General features: G+C 43.7%; 1 protein-coding gene across 2 annotated transcripts in view; it reads right to left on the bottom strand.

Moving 5' to 3' along the window:
- Nucleotides 1-15321, bottom strand: part of LOC117966667 (endothelial cell-selective adhesion molecule-like) — a 28664-nt gene that overhangs the window by 1865 nt on the left and 11478 nt on the right. The window contains exons 2-6 of one of the 2 annotated variants that reach the window (XM_034913206.2): nt 5111-5268; nt 3123-3312; nt 2177-2332; nt 371-493; nt 81-210 (exon numbers count right to left, since the gene is read on the bottom strand). In XM_034913206.2, the coding sequence (XP_034769097.2) occupies nt 81-210; nt 371-493; nt 2177-2332; nt 3123-3312; nt 5111-5268 (757 nt within the window). The remainder of the gene's footprint in view (nt 1-80; nt 211-370; nt 494-2176; nt 2333-3122; nt 3313-5110; nt 5269-15321) is intronic. The other variant, XM_059009554.1, reaches the window with a different exon arrangement.

Consider the following 15321-nt stretch of genomic DNA (forward strand, 5'->3'; position numbering starts at 1 on the left):
ATTGATACTTACATTACCCTGCAGAACTATTAGAGAGTTATCTACCCCAGGTGTTAGAGACCCAAGAGGCCGTCACTCACTTGATTTCATTGGCCATGTCCTCCCCAGAGTGTCGTCGGAGTTTCAGGAAGATGTAGACGGCGAGAATGATAGCCAGCACCCCCAGCAATGTGCCCACCACCACCCCAGCTATCATCCCTGCGTTCACCGCTGTGGGGACAGACACACACATCAGGAAGATACATGGATGGAGGGGTCTCTTAGGGGAGTCAAACACCCCAGGGATACACTTTGGGGGTGAACATATTTCCTTGACAAATCACACTGGGTTTTAATTATAGGGTTAGAGGAGAGACGGGGGTGTACGTACGTTCAGAGACTTCCAGGTTGATGTAGCAGGACTCATTCCCAGCCGAGTTGCTGGACGTGCACACGTACATTCCAGACATTTGCTTGGTCAGGTTGGTCAGCTGCAGGGTCCCACTCCGTGAGTCTAAAAAAACAGGGAGGAGGTCAGAGCAGGGCTGGTACTGCACACCAACATGCTGGTGGCGATAGTGCGATAGTGTTCAGCATTCCTGATAATCCCAGGACCGGGGATCCAACACTGAAGTGACAACCGTGGATCCCCATTTCTATTACAGTTGGTCGTGCACATCTGAACAGATATACAGTAGGGTACACCAGTATAGGGCTTGAGCAGAGCAGATATACTGTAGGGTATCACATTATGAACACACCTGCAGCAGCTCCTCTAAGGACACTCAGCAATGAAAGCAATGGAGTTAGAAGCCAGCCACAACCAATAGAAAAGCAAGGAATCTATTGGAGCGTGACGCCTTGTGCTGGTTGGATCTCTGGTACTTTTTGCTTTATTGACTTGAAGGTGTGAAAACCACCAACATGTTGAGTGTCTTCCCTGAGTTCCGATGTGACAGAGCTGTCTGGAAACCAACATGGAGGGGTTCCCTGATACCTCGATTCCTCTGAAGCAGCTGAATGAATTTCTTTCAGATTTTTTCAAGCCAAGATCCTTTTGGAGATGACCTGGTCATGATTTGCTTTTTATTTATTTATTTTTAATCTTTTCATAATTTTCATAATCTTTCTACCCTACTGTATATTTTCAAGCTTCTGAAACTGAATTTGTAACACAAACAGAAGTTAGGGAAACACTTCAGAAGTTTCTGACACCGCTTCAGAAATATAGACATAGCTGTTTTATATTTCTTTTAGGATTATCCCCAAGAAGGCTGGGTTATAATTTGATTTGTTTGGCTGAAATCACTTCCCCTTTAAAACTGCTTTTAGTTTCCCTTTAATGTAATATGATTTTTCAACAGCACATAATTCCATCCCAATGTAGCACAACAGCCTTGTTAAATGTTGAAACTGTGGCAAATATCTTAAAGTCAAATAAAAAAATGTGCACAACACTACTGCACAAAATGGAAGGTGTTAGAGACAGAAAGGTACAGGGTGTGCGTGTGTGTGTGCATGGGAGGGTCTTTTTAAAAGCAGGGAGTTAGTCACAACTACCCTTACCCAAGTACCCCAGTATAAGCAGGGTCTGGGGACAGGACCTCCCGGCTGTGAGCAGAAAGGAAAGAAAAGCAACAGACACACAAAAAGCATGAAAGAAGAAGACAAGAAAGAGCAGGACCTGCAAGCAGGCAGGATGAGTCTTAAAGCCACAGGGTAGGAGCTTTACAAGACCTGGGCATCCAATAGGAGATGAGCTCCCCCTTTGAAGGTGTGATTATTTCCCTTTGAGCCAATTGGGATTGGATTACTCAAGGGGATTTGGTGCCCATCCCTACATTATCAGGACTGATCCAAGCAATGCTCAACACTGATGCAATCGGATTAACCCTTTCAGTTCGCGGGTGGCTGTATCAGACACAGTTAGATACCATTGCCAGAGGCTGTGTGTTAATGTAGATGTTGATTTTCTGCAGAACGCTTCTACAGCTCCTGCCACTTGTTCATTTACTAGATTTCAGGCACTGATGATTCGGACACTCTGTATGTGCGTGCACTGCTTTTACACACGTATGCATCCGATCCTTTTAAACGTTATGGCTGGATAGCAATGTCAGGCCAGTGTGTTGCTCCTGTCCAGCACAGGGGCTGGTGATCCGCTATGGGCTCCTGGGTTAAAAATCCCTTCACTTACCCTGGATGGGAGGGAAGAAGACTTGTGTAGTGGGAGCTTTCTTCTCCCAGCTGTAAACAGGGATCGGTTTACCACTTCTTGACTGGCAGCTCAGAGTCACATTGTCTTTAATTACAGCTTCTCCTCTCATTGAGCAAACCGGGACTGAGGGAGGCACTGAGGAGATACACGAGATTAGAGAAGGCAGCTTATTAGGAGGAGGCATTCTATATCGTAACCACCAGGGGGCACAGTTCACACACTCATTGCAGCCCACACTGTCCATGCTAATAACTTGAGTACCACACAGACAAGCCTATCCATTTAGATATACCTTCATAAAAGCGTACCTTAGTAAATGTGCATGTTCATTTGGCAGCTTTCCCATGTTAATAATATGCATATTCCAAAGTTTTCACCTTTCTGTGCTTACCTTTGTGAATGTGCTATAACACTTTGCTATGCTTTTACCTATTGTGCAGGTAAACATGCAGAAACACATCCTTTAACACTGCGGATGTAGGAATGGTAAAAACAATGCACATTTTAAACATCCAACACTATAAATACACACTGGCACATTGTACCCTATAGGCAAATCAGAGGCTAATTGTCCATTCTATAATAAATGTATAATATGGGCAATTTGCCCACGGGACACCAGAATTGTATCTGGGAATCGCTTAGAATCTCCTGCTAATGCTTCTCTTTCAGTCCACATTAACAAATACATGCATCTTATTGATTCTGTTCTTAGATCAGAAGTGTGCTCCTGATTAAGTTTGAACCACACCTGTTTTTTATTGTGTTGTTTGTACATTGTAATTGTTTTTTTATACATTGCAATTGTCTTTTTATTTATTGTTTTCCAGGACCCCCTGGTAAATGAGAACTTGGACTCAATGGGTAAATCTCCTAGTTAAATAAATAAAGAATGCAGACAGACAGACAGACAGACGCACCCTACCGTGAACAGTGAGGTTTATTCCCCCGGAGAAGCCCGTCTGTCCTGGGATGACAACGTTGTAGGAGTAGCGTCCAGAATCGCTCTCTTTTGTGTTGTTGATGTAGATGGAGACGTTGCTGGAAGGCATGGTGTGCATGAACCCCACGCGGGGATCTCCCTGGCTCTGCTGACCCCCAGAGTACGAGATAATCTGGACAGAAACACCAAAACAATGCAAATAAAAACGGACTGGCGAACCGAGAGATCAGTATAGAGAAGTGCCTGGAGATCTAGGAGCCATGCTACTGAATATACTGCAGTGCAGAGACCTCAGTAAGTAATGTTAAAGCACACACACTCAACGCAGAAAGCTTCTCTTGTAACTGTATGTAACAGACAGTGTTGTGCGATACACTGTATGGATTCTGTCCCTGGTCGGTGAGATGAGATGAGTTTAAAAGCTCTAAAACCACGAATGCAGACGAGCCCGGCTCTTTTGCATTGTGGTTAAGATGCTCGCTTGCGGTGCACAGGGTCGCTGGTTCACGCCCAGCCTTCACCCTGTTATATTTGCATGCTGTTTAACAGAGGGAAAATGCTGCAATACTTCAGAGGGACTCCGTAGACAGTAGTTGACACAGTAAAGCACACATGCTGCAGGACTGCTCAAAATGAGCCAGTGGATTGAATGGGCAGAGAGGGCGACAATCCCTCCAGGGCAGATTTGAGGCACCACAGCGTTAACTGCCCCATTCCTGCACACAGAGAACAAACGGTGGCAACAGTAAGTATTGAGACTGGAGCTCTTTGAGGCTTAGCCTACAGTGACAAAGTGGCTGCTGTCTGACCACTGTGACCCCTCATCATACAGGTAGAGATTAGCGCAGTGGGACAGCAGGCATCTGTTCACATTCCTCTTGTCTGAAGTAATTGAAAGCAGCGACCTGTGCAGCATGGAAATCTCCCTGGGCTTGTCGCGTTGATTAAGTACAGAGCTGGGATAAGGATATTTGGTGGGGGGGACAGACTATGTTTTCCCCGCTACAGTGGGCAACACTTCATCCAGGCACAAGAGCTCGATTATATAAAGCACTTGTCACATCTCCTGATCTCTGTGCCCAGCTCCGTGGGATTGGTTTGAAACCTGTCTTGAACAAGTGCCTGGGATTTTGATTACAGACAGTGTTGTGTTTTGCCCAGGTCAATGATTTTGTAAATCTTCATATTTTTGCGCTGCCCTAAATGTATTTTTATAGTGATGTCTCTAAGAAATTCTACATGCACTGAAGCTATTTCTCTACCTACTTCTCTGTTGATCTATAGTCGTTTTTAATTAAATTGAATAATTTCCCTTGTTTGCACAATTATTGAGTTTCGATCAATGACAATTTGTGTTATTGAATATAAAATCTGCCGTGATCAAACTAACTAAAACTCATTCATATTTTTAAGCGATTACTTGTTTTCCCTTTCCTTCATACATGTGAAATGAAATCATTTCTTATTTTACTTTCCTTGGAAATGTATCCTGTCTGCAGTGCATTGTGGGATTGCCGTCCAGGGCAGGATGCAGTCTTTGATCAAACTCAACAAAGAAATATGAATCCCATTTTCACAGAGGTAGCTCGTGAGTTTTAAGGAACGGTCACATTTACATCACAAATTGGTTGCATTTCCTAGTTTTGCAACATATTTTCATTGTGAGTTCCAATCATCTTTCAAGCTGATTGCCATTGATTGGTACTCAATTGTAAAGGTGATGGAAGGTCTACAATACTTGCCTGGCTCCAGTGCCTATTATAGCTTGCTTGCTAGATCAGGGGCTAGACAGATAGAGTCACCCGGATCCTGGGTCACACACAGTGGAGTTCCAGAGCTAACTCTTTCTTGAGAGGCAGACAGGAATGAATGGCAAGCTGCACTCTGGAACCCTGCTTAAGGGCTGTAAACTTGATGAATGCAGACTGGCAGGCTGACAGATAGACACGCATGAATAAGTCTCACTGTACCTGTCTATAACTCAGGGAGTCGGTGGTCCAGACCACAGTGTTTTTACTCAAGTCAGTGGAGACACCGTGGTACCCGGCTGGCAGAACTGCCGTGTGTCCCTCCACCACCACTATGTTGGTTTGTGTCATATCCACGCTGACTGCTGTGCACACCTCACCTGCAATAACATAGGAGGAGGCAGTTTTTAAAATACAGTAGCCTTTGTTTGTTAATACAGTGCCCAAGAGAGCAAGCTTCTCAATAAACAATAAAGCAAATTTCAATATTAAGCACAGGTGGTAAGAAAGATCCTAGATAATCACATTAAAAATGGTTTTACTCATAACAGATACTGTCTCTCTCCCCTTATAAAAAACATAGCAAAGTGTAATAAAGCATAGTGAAAGCATTGTAAAGAATAGCAAGGTATGCTAAAGCATATTATAAAACATGGCAAACCATGGTAAACTACGTGTGACAGGGAGACCCTGTCGCTGGTTCTGGAGTGCATTTGTGCCTTTATGGAAGCAGCTGGGATGCGAAACTGGAGAGTAGTTGGACACTGGAGCGGGACGTTCCTTGTAGTGGGACTAGCGCTCGCCTTGTGTGGCAAACTTTTATTTTCAGCTTCGTTTTTTGTTTTGCTTTCTTTATTAAATGTGACACTAGGGCTACCATTGCTGGTACCCTGGTGTCAGCACTGTGTGTTATTAAATCTGTGCGGCTGTGTGGCGTGTCAACACCTACTGCTCTGTGTCTGCCTCAGTATTGTTCAGCGACGACCCTCACACGTAACAAACTCCCTGTCACACTACGCTACATACATAACCATGGTAAAAGAATGTGTGAGAGCTGCCTGTTACGAGGAGCAAAGCTGCGATTAGAGAAGATTAAAGCTGGAGCACAATACTAGAGACGGCTGGAGACAATCCCCTGGATAACCTGTCACAGATCCACACGGAGAGAATTACAGCGAGCTCCAGGACCCAAGAGTATCCAAGAGTATCAACCCGCTTCATAAACCAGGGAACAACGGGATAAGATTACATGCAGTCCCTCTCCTGCCAACACACTGCCCGATTGTCCTGAAGAACTGCATGAATACGTGCTGCAGATACACATGTTGTGTGTCACCGTGCACTCCTGCCAAATTATAGGTGCATGCCTATAAAAATAGAGTCGAATGGCTTTCTGTTTCTGTTTCGATTATTATTAGTATTATTTTTTAAATGAAGCTCGTTAGCTGAGGGAATTGCACAACAAAATCACAATTGTGCAACACGGTTGACTAGCACTAGTCATGTCTTGGACCGTGCTGGGCCCTCCTCCGCACCACCCCCCCACGCCCACCCTCACCCGAACCCCCACCCCCACCCCCACCCCCACCCCCACCCCCACCCCCACGACCACCCACCCCCTCCCCACCAGTGCTGGTTCCCACAATGATTTGTAATCCACTAGGAAATCTCTAACCAGTAATTTTTCTCGCGCCAACACACACACATCTCCATTGATTCTGGTTTGATATGAATTGAGGTTTAAGCAGCGTGGGTTTACAATGTATTACAATCTTGGATGTATAGTAAAGGTTTGGAATTATTGTATTGTTGTATTGTTATTTTATTGAGTGTGCGATTTTCTTTGTATTGCTGATTAATTGCACTGTTAAGATGTAGCCGTGCTGGCCCTGCAGACACAAAATGAAAAAGGGAATAGTTGGATCAATAGGGACGCTTATCATTTTGACCTGTGCCTGTATAATGATTTTGCTCTCCAAACTCACAAAAAAAAAAACCATACAAACAGGTAAAATAATGCTCTGAGTCGATTTAAGTTTTACATTATAAATCATGTATTCTCCCTTGCGGAAAGATTATGGCAAACAAACAAACTGGTGTGCCATCTGTCACCTCCCTGCTGCAGCGCTGGACTGAAGACTCTTCCACTCCTGTTGATATTACTGACGCTTGCAACGCTGTCAGGTTCATCCGAAAGATTGTGTTGTTTCATTGGGTTATTAAATCAATGAAATCTTCCTGAATCCCAGCTGAGTTTAACCTCCATCTGTGCTGCTCTTCAGTTCCCTTGCACTGCCATCATTCACTCTCTAACACGTTTATTAGGATACTCTGTAAAACACTTACACCAAGGTTACACTGTCCTGCAACATTTGCTCACTGCCAACCAGAGCTGTAACTGAACCTGTGAACACTAGCTCTTCTGCAATACAAACAGCACTATACTTACACAGTCTCGATAGTAGCCTGTCTTCTTTGATCGTATGTTTACTCACTTGCTCACACAGATAACCACAAACTATTGAGGGTATGAAGATATCAAACAGTGACTTTGGTGTTTAAAAGTACCTTATTTCACTTGGGGGAAATCCATTGAATCATCAACATACATACTTTGAGTTCTCATTCGCATACGTTGTAGCTTTCATTTTTGAAATCCCAGACATGCTGTTGTGAACAGTTTGACACTTTCAGCAGTTTCTGGTGTGACGGTACTGGTGGTCTGATCAGATAATGGCCAGGCTCAAACGCACGCACACACCTGACTACCTACTTATCCTATACAATTAGCTCTAAACCTAAACATCGAGTGATCCCACCTCCAAAATGGAATCACAAAGGAAACCAAAACAGCGGCTGGCAGGTCGTTTACATTTCTGAAAAACGTGTTGGCAGTATTACCATATGTGGTCATGCTTTATTCTGACCAGCAGGGGGCGTGTTGTGACATGCATGACTTTATAATAAACATTTCTGGTTTCTGCTGGACAGGGAGCTAGGTTGGTTTGAATTTGCTCAGTGTCTCTCTACGTATAACAATTGTCAAGCAGTGCCAGGATTGTAATATGCACTGTAGGAGCCAGAGAAAATGTGCACCTCCCTCAAATGACCATGAGGTAGCAGCATACTTTAAGGCGTTCAACCGGCAGTTAAAGTACAGCACTAAAAACGGTATTAAAATCTTCATTACAACAAGGGCTTGTGTTCTTTGGTTTAGAGCCGTACGGATTGAGAAAGAGATGGGGTCTCTGTCTCACTGAGGTATAGAGGGGTATAGACTGATAGCGCTGTAGACATTGTTGATGTGACATTAAAAATGTGGAGCTACTTTGAAGCAATTTTGAGCGTACTCTCATCTCTAAAAGTTCTAATTGTGTTTCAATGAATTCTTCTGTGAGAAATCCCAAGCAGTGACTTCACACAACCTATCAGCGGGGGAAAGTGCAAAGACCGCAGTCGTCCCAAATGACATTCTGGTTAAACAAACAGAGAATTGAGCTGGGGAATACACAGCATTCATTCAGCAGGGGATCTGTGGGGTGCGGGAGTGAGGAGAAGAGAACGGGTGGAGGAGAGGGAGAGATTGAGGGATAGTTCATTATAGACACTTCGAAAACACGGTCCTAGCTGTCTTCCCACGGTAAATCCGGTCAATGTAAAACAAGTCTGTCCAGTCGGACTGAGTCCAGGAGGCTGGGCTAAAGGGTAAGACTCTCCTACAACCTGGACGGAAGATGTGCCATGCTGATTAAGCAGAGAGGGAGAGAGAGAGAGGCAGAGAGCCACCGGACACGGCCACAGCCAGGAAGCCTCAAACAGGACGCTGTAATTACAGGAAGCTTTCAACTCACAAACCCCTTTACTCCCCTCGGCTTCCCCCCTCGGACAACACAGCTTCCTTAACCCCTTCAAGAAAAGCGCAGCGTTTTGCTGCAATAGAGTAAGAACTGCTTCCTGATGCTTGTACTACTAGTGTATATGTTGAGGTCCTACACAACAAGCAGCAGAGCCTGTGGACGCACCATTTCTTTTATTCAGGAGTTGTTGAGGTTCAGTAAATCTGTTGGGTTCAGGTTTCCAATACAATTGATTTTATTGACATGATAAGCCAATAATTGGTGCAATTAAGTAACTGAGAGCTCAGTTGAAATGAAGGACCAGGATTGGTGACCTCTGGTCTATGGTAAACATTTATAAGGTGTCAACTTCCCCAGTCATTTCCCAGTAAAACCAAGACTAGGTCACATTGTCTCCCAGTGTCTCATCCCCAACCACAAGATCACACACTCTCCCAGTCGGCTACACACTGCCTATATCTGATTGCATCACTTATCTGCCAGGACAAGGATGGTAAACAGGATGAACACCACCTACAAGTGGTCAAGCTCCACTGCACATCTCCAGGGTGAGAACTCAGCACTTTCTATAGAAGCTCTCTAGAGCAGATTGCTGGCAATTCCCAGTTCACATTCTTGGAAAGAAATTAAAGCAGCTGCAGAAATAATAGTAACAAAAAAAAAGTCTGCTTGTGCTATCACACTGAACCAGTGGTCCCCCATTCAGCATTGAAAAAAAAAGATCTATTTATAAAGCATTAGTTTAATTACAGGGCAAGGACAGTCTCTTCATCTTTCCGATCTGTTTCATTTTCCCGAGCTCGGAGCTGCTCCGATACAGAAGCCGATAGGTGTTCTGAGAACGCAGCTAGCAGGAGTTTCAGAGCAAGAGGTTAATTGAAGCGTTAATTAGAATGAGAGTCGTATTATCTGATTTGGGACTTTTACAAAGAAAATAAAAAATCTTGCAGATTTAAAGCTACAGCGATGCTTGCAAAGAAGCATGCTCACTGACCTTAAAGCATTACTTATTTTATTGAGTGAGTAACAGCATCGCGGCTTTCTTAAGTTGGGAACAGGTGACAGAGTTGGAACAAGACTTTGGGCTGCTCTATTCAATAATTAAGGTCATAGTGGGAACAAGTGTGGACCACTGAATTGCCACTGGACTGGATAACGAAGAGGGGCTGACATCATTTCGAGACTGAAGCCCACCCTCTACCCAGGGCAGGTTCAGTCCAAGGTCGGGTTTAGTGCCCGAGTCAACTGTAGCCCTTAATTAGCTTGCATCCAGTCATCCACATGACTTGTACAGCACACAGTAGCATACTGCAGGAAAGCATTCAATGCCTGTGCAAGGGGACCGACAGCACTGGAGACTGAACTCTGATAAAGGGAAGCAGCGAGGGACCAGGATGTTATTTACACAATGCTGCTATTTTAAAACAATGGACCTCTACAACAACAAAAGAAAAAACGATTTATTAAAACATCAAAGCGAGGGGAACAGCAGCGTTTTCCACTGTCCATAAACAGGGCTCAGTTTCCATTGTGCTGTGAAACCGGGACAGGACGTTCTGCTGTCCAGTGATAACGCACCCCCTGGGACTCAGCCCACACCCTACCTCCTCTCTCCACACACACTCACAAACACAATCTCAGAATCTACAAGAGTTACAGGACAGAACAGTCTGTCAAAAGGGTTTTATTTTCATGGTCTAAACAAAGGCAGATCTTTTCACATAGTTCATTTCACTGTTTTATTGTATGCAGTTATGTTATACATGGCTAAATATATCAGCTGGATTAATGGAGAGTTAAAGAGTGGCAGGATTTAGATCAGCCACTGATTAGATCATTAAAATAGCTCCCGTTGACATAAATTCTGTTTAAAGTTATGAATCTCTGAATCTAGAACTGTACTGTAAATGGGGTACCATTAACTGGGTGTACCATCTTACATTACTGCAGCTTTGGGACTGTGCCACCCTCAGTGCTGTTTCAATGTTAAGAACTAAAATAGGATGCAATTATTGCAACACAACGTAGACGACTACTTTCATATTTAGTTGGAGAAGTATGTATAAATTCCTCAGCTGTTCGGTAGTGTTTTGCATCATCTCAAAAGCCAACGTGTGTTTCAAATGCACGGTGATTTAATAAAAAAAAGCAGCGTATTATCCTTTGCTTCTCTGCAAAGCCAATAAAAGAGAGCTGGATGATTAAATTGAATTAGGAGAGTCCCAGGCAGGCGATGGGACTCTGCTATGGATTGGATTAGACATACTGTACAAATACAGAAAACACCTCTGAAGGTAGTGATTAAGTTTCATTCAAATAATAAAAAAATGAAACTATTTTATGGATCTCAGCCAAACTGCGTTTACACCGATTAAGGTGGACTCCAGTCGCTGACACCTTAGAGCCCGTATTTCCAAACGGATGTGTTTGCTACAGTAGCTGCGTTTATTGAGGCGCAGGCCTCTGCAATATCTTAAGATACTCCCGTTCATTGTGAAGTTTTCATTCCACATCCACTCCACCTCTGAAATGCTGTACAGTATATGTATACAAAATCAGGGTCAAGGAAACGAAGTGCATCAGAATGCACTCAGCTGCTTCTGCAGTGAGAAAGCTCCGAGAGGTCTGTAAATAAGCAGGGGCCCCGGATGAAGCTCAGGCCATGTGAGATTAGCAGGAGCCTGGGAAGTGGGCTTGGCTGCTCATGCATCACACAGTTCTCACAAGCTCCCTGGAAACACGTAGAACCAGGCGTGCTTTGGGAAGAGGTCAGGGCCCTGAGCTGGGAAATGAACTGCACTACATCCATCCAGGAAGGAATGTGGATCCCAGAGCTGAGAAAACCACCATGTTTCTCGGACTGGGGTGCCATGAAACTCATTGGAAACTGATGAGGAGCTGGTAAATATCTCTAGGGCTGGAGTTTAGATCCCATAGCTGAGAACATCACAGCATTGCAATGAGTTCATATACCAGAAAAAGCCCGACTAAAAGATTTCAACTGCAATGAAACTGACTGACAGAGCAGCTTTCTACCGCGCCAGCCCATGTTGGGGCGCATATTTGTACGACAGCTCCAGGGACCGAAATACAACATGACTAAAAAAGACCATTTTTTTCCAGTTCACATTTCGTGGCAAACAGCCAATGTTTTTTGGGCAAGCAGTTACAAAATCTGGTTGGAGGCACAAGAGCAATCCCAGTGCTCCTAAGAAATATCCGAGAAGCCAGTCGCACAAGCCAATACTGTAACCCTCGCTCTGCCCCTGTATTTGGCAGAGGTCCCGTTTCAGGCCACATGAAAAGCAATGCTTTCTACCTTGTATTTTTAAAGACTCTTGAAAGGCTTTTCCACTTGCAGTGAGGTACGAGAGCTGTTTTCTTTATGATTATTATTTTATTTTTCCCTAGCGCAGTCAGTATTAAAAACGAAACTATATATTTTTAGGTTTCGTCTTATGGGAATGACCCAAAAGGATTTCCTCCTGCTCTCAGTCTTAACTCTTAGCAGTCCCAGCTTATGTTTAAGTATTTATGATTTTTGTTTTCCACTGGACCAAAGTTTCTAAGTGCAAAAAAGCATCTCCTTTCTTTGGTGTGAATTGAGGTGAAAGTGTCTAAAAGATGAGGTCATAACACTTCCACTGTACATTTCGATGGCGAACAGTAAATAAAGTTCCAAGCAGAAATATGTATATCTGTGTTACTTTACACACCAATCCCACAGTGTGCATGAGATGAGGAAGGTTGGACAGAACAGCGAGTCTTGTACCTGCCACGTTGTGCGGGTGTGATTAAACCAGGGCTGGATGTGTAGGTGCTGGGGGTGGTCTGCACTGCGCTCCCCAGGCCCTCTGCAGCATGCTCTTCCAATTCTTACAGACAGGACGATATTTCCGGGGCCAGGTCACTAAGCTGTTCCCACCTCTTTAATCCTATTAGCCTCCCAAGCTGTCTTTGCAGGGAAGGAGCTGGGGACAGGGGGATTTCAGACCATAAGCAGAACCTTAGCTTTAATCTGACGACTCTTTGTAGAATTTTACCAAACAAATTACATTAAACAAGCAGAGATGCCAATTACTTCTGAAAGGGACAGTGTCCACATTTATTTTTACATGCAGACCATCACCGGTTATAAAGAACGATGTTCTATTCCTGGCTTATCGTAGCCTAACTGAACATCCAGCTACTGCTAGTTTCATCCACAACTAATCTAGATATTTACACTGTGGCTTTTCAGCAATCCATCCCCATCTCTAACGCAGAAAGTGTGTGAGTGGACTGACCAATACCGTTGCTGACTTAACATCTGTAATGATAATGCATCCATCATTTACATTCACAGAAGGCTAAAAGGTAACAGCCTGGTTTTGAACAACACTGTCTGGATCATATTACAGTGTTTTAAATTTTGTGGATGGATAAAAATCTCTCTTTTTGTTATTGATAGCCCCATTTTTTAAATCGATTCACTTCCAGGAGTCAGTCTTGGCGGGGCAGTAGCAGCTCAGGTAGAAGCAGTCCTGTGCCCCTTGGGATCCTGGGAATGACAGGGGCTGTGATGTCACGCACTGGGAGCCTCCCTTCTCTCCATCATGGCAGAGCAGAAACAATGGAGAGGACTCGGGTTACAAGCTGAAAAGCTTTTCCAAGATCCAATGACAGGAAGGAAGGGTGTTTGTGCAGCACCGCTGAAACTGATTTACTCGCTTCCCCTTGACGCTGCGGTGGCTGTTGTTTTAAAAACTAGAACAACGGAAAAAACTTCAGAATTCTCTCCAGTAGATTCTGATACATTACACCACAATAAACCCTGCCCTTAGGAGAACAAACCGGTTTGGTTAAAGCAGTTCCGACACCTAGCCATCCCCGGAGATAGAGAGAGGGACAGGGACGTGGAGAATTGGGACCTGGGCTCTTGGAATATGAAACAGGAATTACATCACAGTGTTTAAACATCAGATATCAGATACCGGGATGAAAATACGACTCCTGTTGCATTGCAGTTTCAACCATTCCAGGTTTTAACACATGCTTGATTAGCCCCAGTGTGTATAGGCAATAAGTGTGTGTGTCTTATTAAACTCATGGTAAAACCAGGACTGGATCAAAACTACTATGCAAGTCTTATTTCCATCCCTGAGATCTTATTTTGCAAGGGGTACTGGCAGTAGGACCGTGGAAAAATTCACATATGAAAGGTGCAACACAGCTCTCTGTTCACAACCAACCAGCAACAATAAGATGACCTCAGTCTGCTACACCTCATGCATTTACCTCCCACACCAAGGTCAGTGAAGAGAAGTACTGTGAGCATTAGCTAATGGTTTTAAGAGCAGGTAGAGGGGTTCCAAAAAACATAGCGTCACACGTCCCCACGTGTTGCTACAACTGTTTAAATAACGTACCTGTCGTTTTTCTTTGCTTTGTTAACATCCTGACAACTTGTTACACTTGTAACTTTAAAAATCTGTTCCAAAGCTCTTTACAAAATGTCCACTCTAGTGCATTGATAGTGTAAGGATTATTGCCCACATTGTCAAACTCTGCAATAACAATCCATGGCGTGGTACGGAAAAGAAAAGCCAGAGCACTTGTTGTTATGTTTTTAATTTATTGTTAATCACTCTTCCTGCAGTGATTTAGAGGACAGATCTCAAACCAAAAAAGGCATGTGTTTTTATGTGACTCAGTTCCTTCACAGATACGAAATAGCAGATATGCTAAAACTCTACATTCTTGTCAAATTACTCAAAAATAAGATTTTCCTCCCCACCTAAATGGAGGCCTTTGAGGAAAGCACTCTGCTTGATATAAAAAGGCCAGCCCTGTACAATTATCTTTAAGCAAATAAATACAAGGAGGCATTTCCAGTAACAGAACCGGGAGGGGAGGGAAGCATGCGTGAAGAAAGGAGAAGGCTGTGCAACCCCAGAGGAATCTGAAGAGATAGCGCCTGGGTGTAGAATCTCGAGCCCCGTCCAGAATACCCACTGCGACACTCACTCAAGACCTCGTGAGCGTTACAATCCAGGGATGGGGATAACACCTCCACTGCACAGCAGCTCGAGCCAAGCCAGGGCTGCAGCATGCCTTAAAGTGAAAGAAAACTAAAAAATGCAAGGACATTTAAGAATAAGCATTGCCTTCCCCATCTCACACCCCACCACCTTTTCAAAAGCAATGTTATCTATTATATATCTAAGCAGAAACAACAACAGAGAATCCTATAGATGACATAACATGAAGATTACCACGGTATTATTGCACGGTAAATTAGCAGTTTTCCCATGGTTATACTATGTATTCAACATCGTTTACCATGTTTTTTTAATATGCTTTACCATACCTCTGGGCTTTAGAGTGCTTACCTATGCTTCATCATACTTTCACTATCATTTTCTACTCTTTACTATGGTAGACCTTTACAATGGCAAACAGGTAAGACTTTAAATAATAGAGAAATGATACGATTTATAGTATTCCTGAATTGCAAGGTTGTTTTGAGCAGGTGTAATACAAACACACGGGGATCATCACATCAGATGACGGTGTCATCATTATCACCACTGAAGT

This window comes from Acipenser ruthenus, chromosome 39 (assembly GCF_902713425.1).
Source record: "Acipenser ruthenus chromosome 39, fAciRut3.2 maternal haplotype, whole genome shotgun sequence".
In the NCBI taxonomy this organism is placed as follows: domain Eukaryota; kingdom Metazoa; phylum Chordata; class Actinopteri; order Acipenseriformes; family Acipenseridae; genus Acipenser; species Acipenser ruthenus.